The 21376-nt window shown below is 41.5% G+C and overlaps 1 protein-coding gene across 1 annotated transcript; it reads right to left on the reverse strand.

Moving 5' to 3' along the window:
- Positions 1-10643: 10643 nt before the first annotated feature.
- LOC111951294 (chloride anion exchanger) lies at positions 10644-20510 on the reverse strand. Its single transcript, XM_023969351.2, has 21 exons — positions 20414-20510; positions 19733-19901; positions 18735-18874; positions 18151-18261; positions 17813-17973; positions 17493-17657; positions 16971-17123; positions 15879-15961; positions 15637-15784; positions 15347-15460; positions 14857-14934; positions 14484-14579; positions 14227-14333; positions 13350-13419; positions 13139-13231; positions 12573-12668; positions 11947-12174; positions 11784-11838; positions 11502-11647; positions 11276-11353; positions 10644-11054 (listed from the first exon to the last, which is right to left on the reverse strand). Exons 2-21 carry the CDS (start codon positions 19846-19848, stop codon positions 11028-11030), a joined length of 2265 nt encoding a protein of 754 aa, XP_023825119.2. The 5' UTR covers positions 19849-19901; positions 20414-20510; the 3' UTR covers positions 10644-11027.
- Between the last annotated feature and the right edge of the window lie 866 nt (positions 20511-21376).

Here is a 21376-nt window from a genome sequence, read left to right on the forward strand (position 1 = left end):
CTTCGAGATTTTAGAAAGGCAGGGCAGGATGGATATAGGTCTATAACAGTTTGGGTCTAGAGTGTCTCCCCTTTGAAGAGGGGGATGACCGCGGCAGCGAGCTGGTCGTATCTCAGACGATACGAAAGAGAGGTTGAATAGGCTAGTAATAGGGGTTGCAACAATTTCGGCAGATAATTTTAGAAGAGAGGGTCCAGATTGTCTAGCCCAGCTGATTTGTAGGGATCCAGATTTTGCATCTCTTTCAGAACATCAGCTGTCTGCATTTGGGTGAAGGAGGAGCGGAGGGGGGGGGGGGGGGGCAAGTTGCTGCAGGGGGTGCTGAGATGTTGGCATGCTGATTGCAGGAACGTCCACCAGAGCTGTTGCCAGAGAATGTAATGTTAATTTCTCTACCATAAGCCGCCGTCAACATCCTTTTATAGAATTTGGCAGTACATCCAACCGGCTTCACAACCGCAAACCACAGAGGAGTAATTCTGTCCATAATAAAGCCCTTTCGTAGGGAAAAACTCATTCTGATTGGATGGGCCTGGCTCCCCAGTGGGTCTGCCTGGCTCCCAAGTGGGTGGACCTATGGCCTCCCAGGCCCACCCATGGTTGCTCCCCTGCCTAGTCATGTGAAATCCATAGATTAGGGCCTAATTAATTAATTTAACTCAGCAAAATATTTGAAATTGTTGCATGTTGCATTTTTATTTGTATTCAGTTTGGAAGAAAGCATACAAAAGGCAAGTATACAGGTATTAGCAGTGCAATATCAGCACATCATCATATYAATCATCATGTCAAGCATGGCGTGCATATTTAGCCTGTCCTTTATGAGATCTACAAGCCAGTCCAATCATTACTCACTACGTTAGCACATTAGTCTTTGATTATTACTTGTCATTATTAACCATTAAGATCTATCTATATGCCTGTAATTACATTCAATTGCTTCGGGGTCAACAACCTATGAGCTCTGACCTTTCCAGRCCCTTCAGTCTGTCACCTGAATGACAAAGAGTGGAGTCTGAACATAGTGTGACCGAAAGACCTTTGTGTACACACAATTCCCTATTGTGTCATTAACGCTACATATTGTGAAGTAATACGTTATGCTTGAGGTTCCTGCCTTAACTTATGCATGTCCTGTGAATGATCTGTCYGTTTCTCCAGTAGCATGGCGTAATGAAGTACGGAAGAACATGAACGTCTTCATCTCATCATCAAAGTACATGCAGCTGATTTTAAAAAAAAAACATAACTTTTGATAAAAATTTTTTTTTTAAGTATAATATTTTAAAATGATATAATAAATAGGACTGATGGAGTTATTTCACACGTGCAGCTAACAAAAATGGAAATGTCTGCTCTACCCAAAATTACAACCAACTATTTGTAGCCTTACCGCACAAATGGAAGAGGCAAGTGAAAATGGGAAAAGATAAGGAACTTGTCTGTCGACACTGCATTAAAGACCATAATTGGATAAATAAAATTGTGATAAATAAAAATAGATAACAGTTTCATTTAAGGACCAAAAAAATTGACAGCTGTGGCATATAGATTGCAAAATTGTTGGGAAGAGATTTTCGACCTATCGATTCCATGGCACATGAACTGATACACAAAACGATGCGGGATTAAACATTTCGATTTTTAAATTATTATGCAAAATTATGCAAAAAAAAAGAAACGGCCCTTTTTCAGGACCTTGTCTTTCAAAGATAATTCGTAAAAATCCAAATAACTTCACAGATCTTCATTGTAAAGGGTGTAAACACTGTTTCCCATGCTTGTTCAATGAACCATAAACAATTAATGAACATGCACCTGTGGAACGGTCGTTAAGACACTAACAGCTTACAGATGGTAGGTAATTAAGGTCACAGTTATGAAAACTTAGGACACTAAAGAGGCCTTTCTACTGACTGAAAAACACCAAAAGAAAGATGCCCAGGGTCCCTGCTCATCTGCATGAACGTGCCTTAGGCATGCTGCAAGGAGGCATGAGGACTGCAGATGTGACCAGAGCAATAAATTGCCTAAGACAGCGCTACAGGGTGACATGACGGACAGCTGATCATCCTCGCAGTGGCAGACCACATGTAACAACACCTGCACAGGATTGGTACATCCGAACATCCCACCTGCGGGACAGGTACAGGATTGCAACAACTGCCCGAGTTACACCAGGAATGCACAATCGCTCCATCAGTGCTCAGACTGTCCGCAATAGGCTGAGAGAGGCTGGACTGAGCGCTTGTAGGCTTGTTGTAAGGCAGATCCTCACCAGACATCACCGGCAACAACGTCGCCTATGGGCACAAACCCACTTGACCAGACAGGACTGGCAAAAAGTTCTCTTCACTGACGAGTCACGGTTTTGTCTCACCAGGGGTGATGGTCGGATTCGCATTTATCGTCGAAGGAATGAGCGTTACACCTAGACCTGTACTCTGGAGTGGGATCGATTTGGAGGTGGAGGGTCCGTCATGGTCTGGGGCGGTGTGTCACAGCATCATCGGACTGAGCTTGTTGTCATTGCAGGCAATCTCAACGCTGTGCGTTACAGGGAAGACATCCTCCTCCCTCATGATCCTGACATGACCCTCCAGCATGACAATGCCACCAGCCATACTGCTTGTTCTGTGCGTGATTTCCTGCAAGACAGGAATGTCAGTGTTCTGCCATAGCCAGCGAAGAGCCCGGATCTCAATCCCATTGAGCACGTCTGGGACCTGTTGGATCAGAGGGTGAGGGCTAGGGCCATTCCCCCCAGAAATGTCCGGGAACTTGCAGGTGCCTTAGTGAAAGCGTGGGGTAACATCTCACAGCAAGAACTGGCAAATCTGGTGCAGTCCATGAGGAGATGCACTGCAGCACTTAATGGAGCTGGTGGCCACACCAGATACTGACTGTTACTTTTGATTTTGACCCCCCCTTTGTTCAGGGACACATTATTCCATTTCTGTTAGTCACATGTCTGTGGAACTTGTTCAGTTTATGTCTCAGATGTTGAATCTTGTTATGTTCATAGAAATATATACACATGTTAAGTTTGCTGAAAATAAATGCAGTTTACAGTGAGATGATGTTTCTTTTTTTGCTGAGTTTATATATATGGGGATACAACCTTCCCAGCTCTGCAGATTGTGCAAAGCTGTCATTGAACTATATTTAGATTTGTTAAMAWWWWWTTTGGTTACTACATGATTCCATATGTGTTATTTCATAGTTTTGACTCTCAGCACACATTGTTACATTCGATTTTTTCCATTTTGTAAATGATGGCGGATTGATTGATTTCCAGGTTTTTTTGTGTACGTTTTTTCAAGATGGGTGATGAGAGGAGAATCGTCCAGACGATTGTGTATCTCACAACCCCTATATGTCTTGAAATATGCAGACAGACTGACTAAAGGTACATTTACATTGTAATACTTCTGACAGCCAACTTTCTAGCGTCACCCATAATTTTTTGACTTTACAGCGTTCCCTGAAAGCATGGTGTCACAAGTGTAGAGAGGAGTAGTAGGACCAGCTGCTACCGGCCTGAAGAGAGATACATGAAATGAGAGTGAGATACGATAATTGACGGGGCGCTGTAATCTGTACGTCATTTCATTGACTCTCCTCAGGACTTTGAATGGCCCCTCAAAGCGCGGGCTCAGCTTCGTGGAAAGCCAGACCCTGTCACCGGGGTGAAAGACTGAGGCCACACTTAGGTGACGATCGGCCTGCGCCTTCTGCCGGAGGACGACGCGCTGGAGATGGGTGTGCGCTGTGTTCCATACCTTCTTGGCGCTCGGGAACCAATCGTCCACTGTAGGAGCCTCGATCTGACTCTGGTGCCTGGGTGCCAGGGCCGGCTGATACCCTAGAACACACTGAAATGGTGTGAGGTTAGTGGAGGAGTGACGGAGGGAGTTTTGTGCATATTCTGCCTAAGGCAGAAACGCAGCCCACTCCCCCGGCAGGTCGTGACAGTAACTACGAAGGTACAGTGGCTTGCGAAAGTATTCACCCCTTTGGCATTTTTCCTATTTTTTTTCCTTACAACCTGGAATTAAAATACATTTTTGGTGGGTTTGTTTCATTTGATTTACACAACATGCCTACCAATTTGAAGATGCAAAACATTTTTTATTGTGAAACAAACAAAAAAAGAAGACAAAAAAAATGAAAACTTGAGCATGCATAACTATTCACCCCCTAAAAGTCAATACTTTGTAGAGCCACCTATTTCAGCAATTACAGCTGCAAGTCTCTTGGGGTATGTCTCTATAAGCTTTGCACATCTAGCAAAACTGCTCCAGCTCCTTCAAGTTGGATGGGTTCCGCTGGTGTACAGCAATCTTTAAGTCATACCACAGATTCTCAATTGGATTGAGGTCTGGGCTTTGACTAGGCCATTCCAAGACATTGAAATGTTTCCCCATAATTAAACCACTCAAGTGTTGCTTTAGCAGTATGCTTAGGGTCATTGTCCTGCTGGAAGGTGAACCTCCATCCCAGTCTCAAATCTTTGGAAGACTGAAACAGGTTTCCCTCAAGAATTTCCCTGTATTTGGTACGTTTTTGCTTATTTTTGCTTTAAGCAATTACTTTWTTCTTGTCTCTCTTCCGTAAAGCCCAGCTCTGTGGAGTGTACGGCTTAAAGTGGTCATATGGACAGATACTCCAGTCTCCGCTGTGGAGCTTTGCAGCTCCTTCAGGGTCATCTTTGGTCTCTTTGTTGCCTCTCTGATTAATGCCCTCCTTGCCTGGTCCGTGAGTTTTGGTGGACGGCCCTCTCTTGGCAGGTTTGTTGTGGTGCCATATTCTTTCCATTTTTTAATAATGGATTTAATGGTGGTCCGTGGGATGTTCAAAGTTTCAGATATATTTTTAGAAGCCAACCCTGATCTGTACTTCTCCACAACTTTGTCCCTGAACTGTCTGGAGAGCTCCTTGGTCTTCATAGTGCCACTTGCTTGGTGGTGCCCCTTGCTTAGTGGTGTTGCAGACTCTGTGGCCTTTCAGAAAAGCTGTATATATACTGAGATCATGTGACAGATCATATGACACTTAGATTGCATTGTATTTCAAGGCGTACCTTCCAACTCACTGCCTCTTTGCTTGACATCATGGGAAAATCAAAAGAAATCAGCCAAGATATCAGAAAAACAATTGTAGACCTCCACAAGTCTGGTTCATCCTTGGGAGCAATTTCCAAACGCCTGAAGGTACCACGTTCATCTGTACAAACAATAGTACGCAAGTATAAACACAATGGGACCACACAGCCGTCATACCGCTCAGGAAGGAGACGCGTTCTGTCTCCTAGAGAATAATTTACTTTGGTGCGAAAAGTGCAAATCAATCGCAGAACAACAGCAAAGGACCTTGTGAAGATGCTGGAGGAAACAGATACAAAAGTATCTATATACAAAATGGCTTAAGGACAACAAAGTCAAGGTATTAGAGTGGCCATCACAAAGCCCTGACCTCAATCCTATAGAACATTTGTGGGCAGAACTGAGGAAGGAGCGAGCAAGGAGGCCTACAATCTTAACTCAGTTACACCAGCTCTGTCCGGAGGAATGGGCCAAAATTTACCCAACTTATTGTGGGAAGCTTGTGGAAAGCTACCCGAAACGTTTGACCCAAGTTAAACAATTTAAAGGCAATGCTACCAAATACTAATTGAGTGTATGTAAACTTCTGACCCACTGGGAATGTGATGAAAGAAATGAAAGCTGAAATAAATAATTCTCTCCACTATTATTCTGACATTTCACATTCTTAAAATAAAGTGGTGATCCTAACTGACCTAAGACAGGGAATTTTTACGAGGATAACATTTCAGGAATTGTGAAAAACTGAGTTTAAATGTATTTGGCTATGGTGTATGTAAACTTCCGACTTCAACTGTTTATATATATATATATTTATATATAAAAACAGGACAAAACCCAAAGTGCAAAATAATAAAGTGCCCAGGAAATAGTAGTAGAGATTCCTCTCAGGAAAACAAGCAACATTTACAATGACCGACAAAGACAAATGACAGAGGGAGTATTAACCGTGGTAAACTGGGGATTGGAACCAGGTGTGTGTAATGATGACGAGACAATTCCGGGGTTGAGGAGTGAAGGGCGTTTACCAGCAGCAGGTTCGGCAGCTGCGGCGATACCGGCCTTCTAGCTGACAACTGACTGAGATTGTCAGTTGGATATGCTCTCTTCAAGGTTTTGTATATCTTACCTATCATATGAACATCCTTTTCTGACTCAAATAAGATTCCCTCAAGGTTGCTCTGATGTACAAAAGATTTCAAATGGAAATGTTGTGATATGTTACTTTTAAGTTGCATGTATTTGAAAATATCTACATTGGTCAGTCCAAAATGTATAATTTATTATGGTTTTTAATCATTATTGTATTTTATTGTTATTAATGTAGCCTATTTATTAATCTAAACCAGTTCTTTAAATATGGTAAATGTGTTTTGTTTCATTCTATTGAGACATTTYTGTTGGCTAAATTAAGTTTGGTCAGTCTTTTTAATTGTGGGCTCCATATTTAGTTTAAGATAGGGCCATTCCCGCAGTCTCCCTTAAGGGTTGATTATTCTGTCACGTTGATATAATGGGATCGGGAGACAGGCGCAGGAATGCATAACAGGGGTTTTTATTGACCCAAATTACAGCGTGCCATCTAAAGGCACGGGGAYGACGACCAAACAAACACGTWTACAAAACACAGGGTTGAAACCCAAACAAAAGAGCGAGGAGTACCTCAAAAAAATACACAGGGCGCACAATGATACCACACGGGACGAGACCCGTAATCATCTGCACATTACAAGTGGCATGAAAGCCAAAACAACACAGCACAGTTACTCACACGACCAACGGACATTGTAACAATAATCGACAGGACAATGGTGAACAAAGGGCACACTTATACAATTACTAATCAATGGGAATAGAGACCAGGTGTGCGTAATGACACAGTTCCGGAGGGATCCGTGACAATAGGTTATAAGTAGGCTTTTAGTAAAATAAATATCATTAGCCCATTGCTAATATCATTAGTAATTTGTTGGGTACGGTGCTGCCGCACCCCCAGCACCCCCAGCACCCCTACTTCCCATGGCTATGGACGCTGTACTACAGTACTATGTGACAGAATATACAAACAGCTTCCACTTTGTTGCAAATGTTGCTGTACGTTATTGATAAACACTGGAATGATATTCCAATGACTCTAGGAACACACACTTCAAATCATYMATTTCCTGTAGGATTGGATGTAAACTACCTATAGTAGCCACTTTTCTCTTTTAGGTTTATCAGATCCTTATATTCCATTTACTTTAGGAATAAAAAAAATAGTAGACTACAATTGATCTAGTTTCACTTCTTCAATTCCATTTCTTCGGAATCACAACTCCTACTGCCAGTTACATGAATTTTCCCCGAACAAACTGTCCTTAAACTCCAAGGTTGTTTTACTGAGAGGAATATCCATATGACTAATGTGCTCAATAAAAATGTCCAGCAGTCTTCATCTCCAAATGAATGACCTGATAACGCACATAATATGGACTGAATTTATGTCCGAAGACAGTCTGAGATCTACTGTCACTGTCTCCATCACTTCCTCTTATAGGATATGATATACTTTATTATCCCTGAGGGGGAATTTGTCTTGGAGAATTAGTCATACACTGAGTGTACAAAACATTAGGAACACTGTTTGCCCTCAGAACAGCCTCAATTCTTCAGGGCAGGTTTGACTAGGCATCCTCCTTTCCCTTTCTACAAGGTGTYGAAAGCATTCCACAGKGATGCTCCAATGTTTCCCACAGTTGTGTCAAGTTGACTGGATGTACTTTGGGTGGTGGACCATTCTTGATACACTCAGGATTTATTTTGCAGTTCTTGACACACAAACCGGTACGCCTGGCACCTACTACCATACCCCGTTCAAAGGCACTTAAATATTTTGTMTAGCCCATTCACCCTCTGAATGGCACACATACAGTACACAATCCATGTCTCAAYTGTCTCAAGGCTTAAAAATCCTTATTCAAGCTTTYTCCTCCCCATTCATCGACACTGATTGAAGTGGATTTAACAGGTGACATCAATAAGGGATCATAGTTTTCACCTAGATTCACCTGGTCATTCTATGTCATGGAACACTCAGTGTATCTAATCATTATGTCATCATGAAGTGCTTTGAGAGACTAGTCAAGGATCATATCACCTCCACCTTACTGGCCACCCTAGACCGCTCCAACAGGTCCACAGACGACGCAATCGCCATCACACTGCATACTGCCCTATCCCATCTGGACAAAAGGAATACCTATGTAAGAATGCTGTTCATTGACTACAGCTCAGCATTCAACACCATAGTACCCCCCAAGCTCATCATCAAGCTGGAGGCCCTAGGTCTCAACCTCGCCCTGTGCATTTGGGTCCTGTACTTTCTGACGGGCCACCCCCAGGTGGTGAAGGTAGGAAACACTACCAACAATGACGAGACAGCCTACAGGGAGGAGGTGAGGGCACTCGGAGTGTGGTGTCAAGAAAACAACCAATCACTCAACGTCAACAAAACAAAGGAGATGATTGTGGACTTCAGGAAACAGCAGAGGGAGCCCCCCCCCTTTCCACATTGAAGGGACAGCAGTGGAGAAGGTGGAAAGTTTTAAGTTCCTTGGTGTACACATCACAAACAAACTGAAATGGTGCACCCACACAGACAGCGTGGTGAAGAAAGCGCAACAGCGCCTCTTCAACCTCAGGAGGCTGAAGAAATTTGGCTTGTCACCAAAAACCCTGACAAACTTTTACAGATGCACAATCGACAGCATCCTGTCAGGCTGTATCACAGCCTGGTACGGCAACTGCACCGCCCTCAACCGCGATGCTCTCCAGAGGGTGGTGCGTTCTGCACAACGCGTCACCGGGGGCAAACTACCTGCCCTCCATGACACCTACAGCACCCGATGTCACAGGAAGGCCAAAATGATCATCAAGGTCATCAACCACCCGAGCCACTGCCTGTTCACACCGCTGCCATCCAGAAGGCGAGGCCAGTACAGGTGCATCAAAGCTGGGACTGAGAGATTGAAAAACAGCTTCTATCTCATGGCCATCAGACTGCTAAACAGCAATCAATAACTCAGAGAGGTCATACATTTGTAATGAATAATCATAAGCGAGCAAAATGATAAAAATGCTGCCTACATTGAGACCCAATCTCTGGCCACTTTAATGAATGGATCACTAGTCACTTTATAAAATGCATTCTAAATAATGCCACTTTAATAATGTTTACATATCTTACATTACTCATATCACATGTATATACTGTATTTTATACCATCTATTGCACCTTGCCTATGCCGCTCGGCCATCGCTCATCCATATACTTASATGTACATATTCTCATTCACCCCTTTAGATTTGTGTGTATTAGGTAGTTGTTGGGAAATTGTTAGATTTCTTGTTAGATATTACTACATTGTCGCATTCCACTACACTCGCATTAACATCTGCTAAACATGTGTATGTGACAAATAACATTTGATTTGACTTGATTTAACAGAGATCAGGATGATGATTCCTTCATGGTCTGTGCCAAGTTTATGCTTTACCTCTATAGTTCTTCGTCTTACTAACAATGGCTTCTACGCCACAAGACACACAATGGGAACTTTGAATTCATTGATTAATTTCTTTAGCAAAAGAATGAGGCATCATCTCAAAATGTGAAATGTTAAACCCCATGTGACCTACTTGTTGCGTGTATGTACTGTACTGACATGTATGTGTAACTGATGCACACACACACACTACATGTTCATGTTTTTAAATGTATGAAAAKGGTCATGTATTTTGTCTGTAATGTATTTTTAATGGGGATCCTAATAAATCAAAATCAAATCAAACATAACCTGCTTATCTGCATCACTGTTTGAGAGTTATTCACCCCATCTGAAAATGTTTCTAGTTTTCTTTTACCTTTATGACGTATATACCTACTGTGTAGGATTCACAATGGCATTTCTAGAGCAATATGTGTGATCCAAACCAGGCAAATGGATCAGTGGCTTTAGGGTATGTAAACGTTGAGACACTCATCAGTCCTCAACTCTAATCACTATTATAAAACACAATAAAAGTGCTCTTTTTGATCAATGGAGGTGTTGCCACACATGGGTATACTGGAAATACCCCATACTAACCTCCACCAACTTTATCAATCATGGTTACTGTTGTATCACCCAGAACAGTTTGTCAAAGATCTCTACTTAATCATTCATCTCTTATCAGGGCTTTATCTGTGACCAATATATCAAAACCACGTTAGTCATCCTATAATTCTTATCAATATCTCAGTTACAGGACGTTCASATTTCCAAATACYGTACTGCTCATATTGCTTCATTTCTTGCTGGCGGAAATACTTTGTGCTAAGAAGTACATTTATTTTACATATAAAATACAACAAAGTAAACATTCCTATAAAATCCCTATGTACACGTATAAAACGCAACATTGTCAAGCTATTTAAAAAAAAATACTTCTGATTCAATTTTAGAAAATAAATACATGATATGAATGACATTTTCTGATATTTCTTTCAAAATCTTCAAAATTGCCATTGAGTATCTGTTTAACAGTACAAAAGAAATAAAATATATTTTATGTACAATTATTAGCTCAATAAGTTGTATCCTGTATACATATGGTTACTGTATGGTGTCCATTTTAGGACAGTATCATGTGTCCTTACGTCTATTATCACCAGAAAGCACAGCGATCACAGGAAATGCATGCCATCCCAGGAAATGAAAGTACTGTACACACCACTACACTCCTAAAARAAKGGTTCCAAAAGGGTTCTTCAGCTGTCCAAATAGGATAACCCTTTTTGGTTCCAGGTAGAACTCTTTTGGGTTCCATGTAGAACCATCTGTGGAAAGGGACAGTCGAAGAACCCTTAAAATACTGACATCTAAGAGTGTAGTTCTGGAACTAGAACTTGGTTTCTGGCTCTGAGACCTGGGGAGAGCAAAGAGATACTACTTWTAGTTGAGATTTTATTTTGTCAGCTCATCTTACTGTACTTTGTACCTAGAGTTTTATGAATTATCTGTACCTCCACATGAGTTGCAACATTACAAGAGTTATTTTTTATTAATTATCATTTTGCTCGCTTATGATTATTCATTACAAATGTAGAAAAGACAACGACAAATAGATTTGATGGGTCTGTTACTTACATGCACAAATTTGTCCCTGCTACGCAAACTTGACACACCATTGCATTGGTTGCCATGGATAGTGGCTGTTGTTATAACCTGTAAGACAACATGATTCACAAGAATGAGATAAGTTCCTGTGTATGAACCGATGTGGGCCAAGATAAGGTTTGGCACCTCTTATCTAGTCTGTAAGGGTGGAAACATCAACAGATACATAGTATTTTTCTATAGGTAAATGTTATACCTTTTCACAGACTTTTGTGTTTTCAGAGTTTACTGGATGTTTCTCCAGGATATGCACCATGGCATCGTGGAGGGTCAGGAAAAACATGGACGACTTCACCTCGTCGTCAAAGAACTTACAGCTGTGCAGTTTCTCCAGGATGTACTCTTTGGACACAAGGGACAGATATCGTTAGATCAATCACCTTACCTCTATTTGTTTCAGAGTGATTGAATTCAGTGTTGAAGAGAAAATKGGAGAAGGAATGGATGGGACAGATGGCTTGTCTTAAACCAGGCTTACCGTCACATGCCACAATGTAGACCTCAACTTCAACCCGAATGAGCTCTTTGAGTGCCTATAGAACACAGCAAAATATCAGTACCCAGCAAGTAGAAATAATCTGGTAAAATATACAATCATCCCCCCCATTCCCCAGGATTGTAACGGAAGAGTTTTGTTTTACCGCTTTGAGTCCCTTGAGGGCAGAGATGTCGAGGAAGGAGACGGCTGAGAAGTCCAGGATCAGGCTGTGGACGTCTACTCTGGGGACTTGGATGTTGGCAGGAAGCTCAGAGTTCCAGTTCACCTGGACAGGAAGGTCCTTGAAGTCAGTGGGCTGGTCCAGATCCTCCATGTTGCTCTCATCCTCAGACTCCTCAATGGGACCAGAGCTGGTAAGCAGTAGRCCTTTCTGCACCGGGAGAACCACAACATTACCACAACCTCTTATTGTGAAAACCTGACTACATGTAGAAGGTGAACTTTGGAGGTCCACCCACCATTATGGGATGATGATTCATTTGTTTTTCATATACATGCAACCCCAAGACCATTCTGATAAGGCATGTATGGGGACAACTGCCTATAGGTCCTGCAGCATGTGCTTGATGTCTGTTGATTTTGGATTGCTAAAAGTATGTTGTTGCCAGGTGTGAAACTAATGTTTTGGGCTAGATGGATTTATGACATGCTTATGGCCATTTTTATGACACATGGGGCTCTTGTAAAATTTTAACGGGGTAACTTTGTGAGTGGAAGTTATCTTTTTATGGGTGTCTAAGGGCAACAGGTAAGTGCACCACTACTCACAGATGTCATCTGCAGCTCTCCTTTCTTTAGAAGTTTCCTGATCGTCCTCAGGGCTTTGTTTCTCTTTCTCAACACCCTCAAAGGGTTAAAGCCCACCTGAAAACATATCAAAGTCAAGTTGAACCCTAATTGGCAATTGCACACATGAAAGTGGGAGTAACTGTTACACATGGGCTTTATTGTGAATGAGGCATATTGTTTACCACTGCCTTGGCCATCATACAGATCAAGGCTAAACTTTATCTTATCTWCATGTGTTTAGTGTTTAGTAAGGTGCAAGTTAAACTGTAGTAACACCGATTTGTATGGGAACTATTGCTATACAACCTGGTATACTATATTACACTGAGGCGGTATTGACCTTCATGTATTGACCTTCATGAGTTTATTTCATAATTCTTTATGACCATTTTCCATTGGAACAAATCCAATAAGATGTCTTAATAAGTAGACCCATGAATCATTACCTTATTGGCCCATGTCATGGAATTGTAAGGCCTATGTGTAAATGTGTTTGGTAGAATTCTTMATTTTACACGTCTAATTGTGTATAATTGCTTACTTACAGCTTCCACCAGCTTGCCTCTGAAAAAATCTATATTGGCAAAGAAGATGGGTGATGGTATCCTGAAGATCTTAACACCSTCTGGCTCATAGATCTGGAAAGAGATATATWAACAATAGAACAAGGACCATATGTAGACACACCATCTTCACAGTCYTGTAAGATWAMAAKATAWTGGTGAGTGTCTTTAGTCCACATTACAGCTTACTCACACTCATGTAATCCTTGCGGTCTTTGTAGATATCTGTTCCTGTGATATTGGCCAGGACACTGCAACGTGGGCTGGAAAAAAATGTAGGCAGAAATGTCACTATGACATTGTGTTCCAGGGTTGGGGTTAATTCTGAATTGAGTTGTGAATTGGTCTTTRATTCCAAATCAATTATTGAATTTGAACTGAATGTAAATTGGCTACATCCCACAGGAAGCAGAATTTTTATTGAATTTGAATTAAAGGAAGTAGAATTGAATTCCATACATCATTACGCACATGTTTATTTTGACATCATGCATGGTTACTATGTTTAACAATTTCTTGRAACATTTCATTTTTAAAACGCATCCTCCTAAAAAGAGTGTTAAATAATTAACAGTGGTCTGGAAATATTCTAAGATCATTTTGTAGGTTGTCTGTAATAATTCATAATTCACTTACATGTTATTAAATATTTGGAAAAATTCATTTCCCACAATGCATTAAATATGAATACTAACATCTGAGTTATAATCCCATTTTTATTGATGGTATTTGTATTCTTTAGTAAGAGGTGGCAGATGTTTTGGGAAAAATATTTATCAAAGGAATGAGACTCATCTGTTTCATGTCTCAGTTGAATTTATTTTAATTGCTTTGAATTCAATTATACTTCCTTTCATTAAAATTAAATTCCAATTATGCTTCCTGTGGGGTGTGACCAATTTAAATTTGAATCTCAATTCTTGGATTGAATTGAATCAAATTCTGAAATGTCGAATTAACTCCAAACCTGGTGTATCCACCTCCTAATAACATTGAAAACGGACAAAGAATAAACACAGACACAAGTTAAACWTTTTTTTWGGTATTTGGAGATTTGTGCCCATACTCACAACTGAGCCCTGAAGACAACGGTGAGCAGCTCGATCCCTAGACCTACAGCCAGCCCCAGATCCAGCCCCAACAGGATGGAAGCCAGGCAGGTCACCACCCACACCACCTGGATAAAGACATGGAGGGGAGACAGGACAAGGGGATGCAGGATGGAAGGGATTGGAGGAAATATGAGTTCATTATTACAGTTGGTAAAGACATCCCTGCTTGTTTCCATTTTAGGTGCAGTTCAGTGGGAGTGTCTCAGAAGACTCACACAGTCGGGCCGGTCTCTCCTCCACAGGTAAGGGACTTCTCTGATCTGCATCAACATCCCCTTCAGGTTGACTATGACCACCGCCCCCAGCACCGACTGTCAACACAGAGGGAAAAGGTCAGGCAATGACATCTTTGATGATCAGTCACAAGAGTTGCACAAGACTTCCATCTGAATTCCAGTGCTCTTATCAACTTCATACAGTGTGATTCATTACGTAATGTCCTAATCTTAGATGTTAAGTCCCCTMTATGGGGGACTTTGAGAGGTTCTGGACTGGTTCTTTGTATGTCTATTTAGGCAGAAATCAAAATGTTTCCCTATCATTCAACTCCAAAAGTCAATTATATTGTAAATACTGAGTGAGTTTTACCTTTGGAAGTGGCTCCAATAAGAACCCGATAGCCAAGGTGACGACCATCACGATGAGCGCTGACAGTAGMCCAGCRATCTGAAATGAASAAGTAACACTTTATTTGACTCACATTTTGCTATTCACAAAACAACTACAGATAAGCACTGTTTAAACAGTGTTTCCCTTTGATATATTTCATAAATTATCATTATTTATTATCTTGGCACATTGTAACTCTGAGTCAATTCTTTCATTCCTCGATATGTACTGTAGGTCATGAGTCACGACAAACTACATCACATTCTCTCTCCCATTTGTACAATTCTATCTGGTTTGGATTATGATAAGTTATCAGTCATTATTACACCAAAGATAGAGAGACCCAAATAGGTCAATATTTCATAACGTTTACAGCTACATCTCTTGGATAAAGAACTTGTACAGGAAGGAACTCTAAGTATGGTTGTGTGTCTGTATTCTCAGACAGCCTCTTGGTTTAGTAGTTTACCTGGGTTTTACCACCTGTACTCTCCTGTACCGCACTCCTGGAGAGAGCTGTGCTTGCTGCAAACGACTTAAAGGCTGCTCCAATGATGTTACTGGCCCCAAAAGCTATCAGCTCCTAGAGAGCAAAACAAGGACAAATACATGTTTTGGAACTGTTGATATTAGTTCAAGTCTTATGTTGATAGTTTGTATTAGGCTGACAACCCTCATTCACAAGCAACAATAAACACATTTTTCTGTACCACCTCGGCTTCCAACCCCTCCTCCTAATGTTCTGGTTTTGGGACTCACCTGATTTCCGTCTATGATGTAATCGTGTTTGACTGAGTAGACCTTGGCGACAGAGAAGGCTACAGCAAAGCCCACTATGGCCATAGGGAACGCCTCAACAGCAGTCTGCCCGAAGATCTGCATGTTCGGKGCCATAGGTGACTCATACCTAACAGATTGAGAGGGAGAGATATTGTTAGATTCTTTCCCATCTATTCTCAGCCATTTTAACATGCAGCAAACATCWTTTTATATGTGCTTACCCCACTGGAATACGGCCGACAACATCAACTTTATAATTCACCCGGAAGTTGAATGCATAGGAAACGCCACAAGCGATGACAGTCTGCGAAAGTCATTAACAAAATCAATTGATCAGTTATTAGCAGGACTAATGCAATCTGGTGATAAAACAGTATATTTCAAGAGAATCTGGTTACCTTGACAACTTTTCCACAAAGCTGTGACACACTGCAGGCTTTTTGTACATCAAAAAAAGTTTATGTATTTTCCTACAATTCACCTGATTGTCCTCATCTGCCGTACTGTGAGTCAGTGTGAGAATAAAATATCAATACTGTACGTTTCACAAAAGCTGGCTCCTTGCTACAATGGCATTGTACTTTGGATCAATACACTCTTAGAAAAAAGGGTTCCAAAAGGGTTCTTTGGCTGTCCCCATAGGAGAACYCTTTTTGGTTCCGGGTAGAACTCTTTTTGGTTCCAGGTAGAACTCTTTTGGGTTCCATGTAGAACCATCTATGTAAAAGGTTATACATGGAAATCAAAAGGGTTCTACCTGTAACCAAAAAGGGTTCTTCAAAGGGTTATCCTATAGGGACAGCCGAAGAACCCTTTTAGGTTCTAGATAGCAAATTTCTTTCTAAGAGTGTACCAAGATAGGAACAAGGGAGTGACTGTTCAGGATAAGAATAGCAATGCTTCCCGATGCTTATCTGTGATAATATGACCTGTACTTTGTGCAAGTACATACTCATATTCAAATTTATATTAAATAGTGAGACACATCTACATAAACAGTGCCCTGTATGACGATGCCTTTTTCTTATCTCTTAGAAGAAAAGGTGTTATCTAGAACCTAAAATGGTTCTTYGGCTGTCCCCGTAGGATAACCCTTTGTAGAACCCYTTTAGGTTCCAGGTAGAACCCTTTTCTTTTCAGATAAAACCCATTGGGTTCTTTTTTCTAAGAGTTTAAATTCAGTGGTGCCCCGTATGAGGCTGGTTCTCGCCACAATGTTTCCCAATTCTTATCTGTGTATTATCTGTGTACATATAGAGCTGAAGCCCAAGTTGTGATGACATAGTGCACACAGTGCACACAGTGCCACTCACCATTATAACCTCTATGGGGATGGGAACAGGCAGCTTGGCTTTGTATCTATCGTTGATCTCCTTCACTATGAACACCACCACCATGATCAGTATGGACGTCACCAGGTCACACACGTTGGTCTTCTCGATCTGGACAAAGATCTTCTCCAGGGTCTGAGGGAGACGTCAGTTAATATTGATGACAGTAATGAAGAACCAGTTACAGGGTGTGAGAGTTCAGTCAGAGGTCTCTATACCAAGCCATGAAATCTAGCTTTTTCTGAAATTTTGGGGGCACTTGAGGAAGATCTGTGCTTAACTGTGTAAGATAAGATACAATGAGACACTTGTTAAGCTTATCAACACAGTGTTATTCCTCAGAGCTATAGAAACAGATCAGATATGAGGGATAAGATATGAGGGAGTTAATGAATATATCTCTGTCATAGCTAAGTCATTGCATATTTGGATATCAGTAGAAAAAAATCATACTGTTGCATTGAAAGACATTTGACCTCATCCTGTCTCTCTTCCTGGACTYACATAAACGATGGCCAGCGGTCCACTGAGTCCCGGCACCACCAGGCCCAACACGAACTTCAGCTGGGACACCAGGATGTGGACGGCAGCCGCGGTGGTGAACCCAGACACCAGCGTGTCTGACAGGTACATGACGATGAAGCCTACCTGCAGCAGACCCATGGCCAGCTGGCAGAGAAGCAGAGGACTCATGTTAGAATATGGGAGAACCCGTCCATAGATAGAGAGAGGGAGTCATTGTTCATTTTAGATTCAGATTACAGAGAGATATGAGTAATGTACAGTACATGAGTGATAATGCTGAGGTAATGATGGTGTTTTACCTGCATTATCCCCATGAGGAAGGTGACAGAGGCGGCCACCATTACTCTCTGCTCGTCGCTGGTCAGCCCCTCAAACCCAGTGATGTTGACTGGGGGGCCTTCGTCAGGCACAAGCCTCGTCACCACTGCACCCACCATGAGGCTCAGAACAGGGAACGCCCCTGGAGTGAGTGGGGTGAGGAGAAAGAGAGARGGAGCAAAGATGAGGATGCAGGGGATGGAATGTGGAGAGGTGGGCAGAGAGAGGGTGGTAAGTACAGTAAAAAGGTGTGATGGCTTGTGATGGTCAGAGCAAAACACTGTACATGCATACACACACACACATGCCCAGTACTTACCTACTGAGATATGTCTGGAAGTGCCAAGGAAGAAGTAGATGATCACTGGGAAGAAGGCAGTGAAGAGTCCATACCATGGAGGGAGGGAGGCCAGCAGGGAGTATGCCAGACCTGTCAATCAAACAAAAACAATGAACAACAGTTTACAGTGCATGTTAAATAACTCCACCATAAGTCACTGGAGACTATGACAGCATTCAAGAGTCATCACGATCCAGAYGTTTTAAGTATCTATTGACTTTTCTGTGTGTCAATKCTAGTACTGTGACAATAATGCCTGCTAATAAAGATACGTTACCATCTCTTCTTTCATTAAACAACTATTAATAGGTGTCTAAGACCAGATATTGTATTTTAGGTGATACCACTATCGGAYCTGATTACCATTCCGTAAAACCATAGTTCATCAATATTGTTACTTTATTTTCTTTCAGTGATCAAAGTGTATGTTTTTGTGACGTTAATGAGGTCTACAGTTCTTTATCAAATTATTTCTCAAAAAAGTGCTATAGGAACTGCTTCGATAGATCTGAAGATGCACACTGGTTGATTGAGGTGGGTTAGAGTGTGGGTATTAGCTTCACCTTGTAGAACAGCTACCAGTCCAGTGCTGACCCCAGATACAATATCACTCAGAAACCATTCCTTCAGCTGGTAGATTCTCATCCAACCAATGAAAGGTAGCAGAGAGAGCGCTGCGTTCTTAGCGCGCTTGAGGTCACAACTACAGTTAACACACACACCATTTTTTAGTTAGTCTCCACAGACATTATTTTCTAATAGTTTATAACATCTAAGCATCTTTATGCACAACGTTTAGACATACAGTATATAGGATGAGAGGGCTGATCTTTAAACTAGATGCTTTTGAAGGACACGTTACCATATCTTTAGGCAAACTAAAGACAATTAGGGCATCTCAGGTAAAATGTCATGTGGGCCCACTCRTCCACACCAAAGAAAGACTAAACTACTAAAGTGAATTGAGTGGTAATAACTAGATGAAGGGCTAGATTCAATCCGTTCTGTYTTAACCCGAAATAACCGACAACTGCTTAGCAGTTTCATTGTTTTTATTTCAGCAATGTCTGAGATGTAACTGCATTAGAGCTGTCAAATCAGCAAACGACTTCCGGGAGTTTACCTATCGCGGACATTGCCATTGGATGCGCTGAGTCGCATTAATTATAATCCCAAGCAGCCTTGTTACTGGAATGTGTGTTGTAATAATCTACACCTCCATTAGGCTGATAGAAATCCTTTTGATTTAGTTTAATGATATTATTTCTATTAGCCTATACTTTATAGTTCTAAACTAAACGCGAGTGGGACGGGTGTGGCTTCGTGACAATGACCACAGGAGCAGCCCTTCACCAATTTGATAGCTCTTAATACAGTCACAAGTCTGACACCGCCAAAACACCAGCTATGCGGAGTGTCTGCTATCGCCGGTTAACGCTTGATCTGATTGAATCTACACAGAAGTGTTGCATCCATGCACTGCAGCTTATCATAAGGCTACCTTCAGTGTTACACAAAACAACAAAAGCAAAACAACAGAAGAAACTTGATGGATTCTTACGTGAAATACTGCTTGACATGGTGCCGCACGGTCTTATGGTGCCTGTGGATCTTCTCATGTTCGTCTGCGAAGGCGTCCTCTGAGTAGAGTGGCCTGGTGACCACATACTGCTTCATCTTTACCCTCTTCTTCTCGTTGAGTGGTGCGGCACCTGTTCCTCACCGGGTCTCTGAGACCCATCAATCACATTTTAGTACAGGTTCCTGTCATATCTTTCCCTCCTGCCTTTGAAAGTACCTTGACACAGACAATTACTGTGGAGCTGCTGCACAACAAAGGTGCAACTACAGTCACACACTAACTAACTACATCAGCCTGTGTCATTAGTGTCACAGCTCTGTGCTGTCCAGTGGACCAGCTGCGACTGGCATGGCTGGGCAGGGCCTGTACTGCCTGTCAGCTTTGACCAGGTTAGAGTGGTCTGGGTTAAATAAGGGTTGTGATACCATTATAATACACGGGAGAACTAGGAAAGGTTGTCCTATATTACAAAGAGTTTTAACTAAAGGTAATACGAACAAAAAAAATACTCTTAAGAAAGTGTTAGGTCACCAACTGCCACATCCAGATATCAGATGGAAAGATAGAAAGTAGCCTACTGTAAGTATCTTAATCGATCTATATTTAATAGTAATAAATGATAAGCAAGGTACTAGAATAATACATAACACTAACTCTTACCTTACTAGTTTATCTGTGTACGCARCTTCAGTGTATCCAAACTTTGCCTGTCTTTCTGTCTCTTTCTCTCCGCACAGAGGAACACCCTGAGATTATCTGGGACCCTTGGAAATGTTGCCATCCATAAATCCTCTCTACCGGGTTGCTTATCGTTCTTAACTGTAATTATTAACAGCAATTATGATGCAGTCGTCACACGCCAGCCCTGCCTTATCCTTGACCATTGTTCTTATTGATAAATGCCCTGGCACAGTGCCTCAACTTTCAATGATGACTGAGTGTGTCTGAGATCCCCACTTATGGGCAGGGTGGGAAGGACTGGACAGTGGTCGTGGCTGTACACTGGAGATCAGTGGACGTTTCGTGGTAGAGGTTCAGGTCAGGGTTGAGGTTAAACATGGATGAATATGATGAGGGGTAGCAGTACTACTATACAATAATATCCCGCTCTYAACTTTCAAACTGGCTAATGTTGTGAGATTCATTGTAGCGACACAGAAGGGATATTACTGTTCATCTAGGGTTGGGGTGTCAGTGCAGGRGATGTCTTGTTGTACTTAACAGTAGGTCTTACATGAAGCCTATCTAAAGCACACATCTGAAGAAATTCAAGAATAATAATGTAAAAATATAATAGTAATTGTTTTGTCCGGAYTGTTATGGCCCAATTTCATCATATCTACAGTACATGCTGACCCCTTGTGTCAAACAAAGGCCTACAGCATACCTATTTGCAGCCTATCTATATACACCATACATCAGGGGTCTTTAATTACATTCAGACACAGGACTATTTATTCTTGAGTGAATGGTCGGGGGCCTGGAACATAGTCATAAATAATTTGTACACTGCAAATTTACCCAAAGAAGCCCAAACAGATTTAGTATTTGACAAAAACAGAATCATTTCAAACCTTGATTACATTGGGATACGATCACATATGCCTCTCTATTTATGCATGG

This window comes from Salvelinus sp. IW2-2015, linkage group LG24, assembly GCF_002910315.2.
Source record: "Salvelinus sp. IW2-2015 linkage group LG24, ASM291031v2, whole genome shotgun sequence".
Taxonomy (NCBI): domain Eukaryota; kingdom Metazoa; phylum Chordata; class Actinopteri; order Salmoniformes; family Salmonidae; genus Salvelinus; species Salvelinus sp. IW2-2015.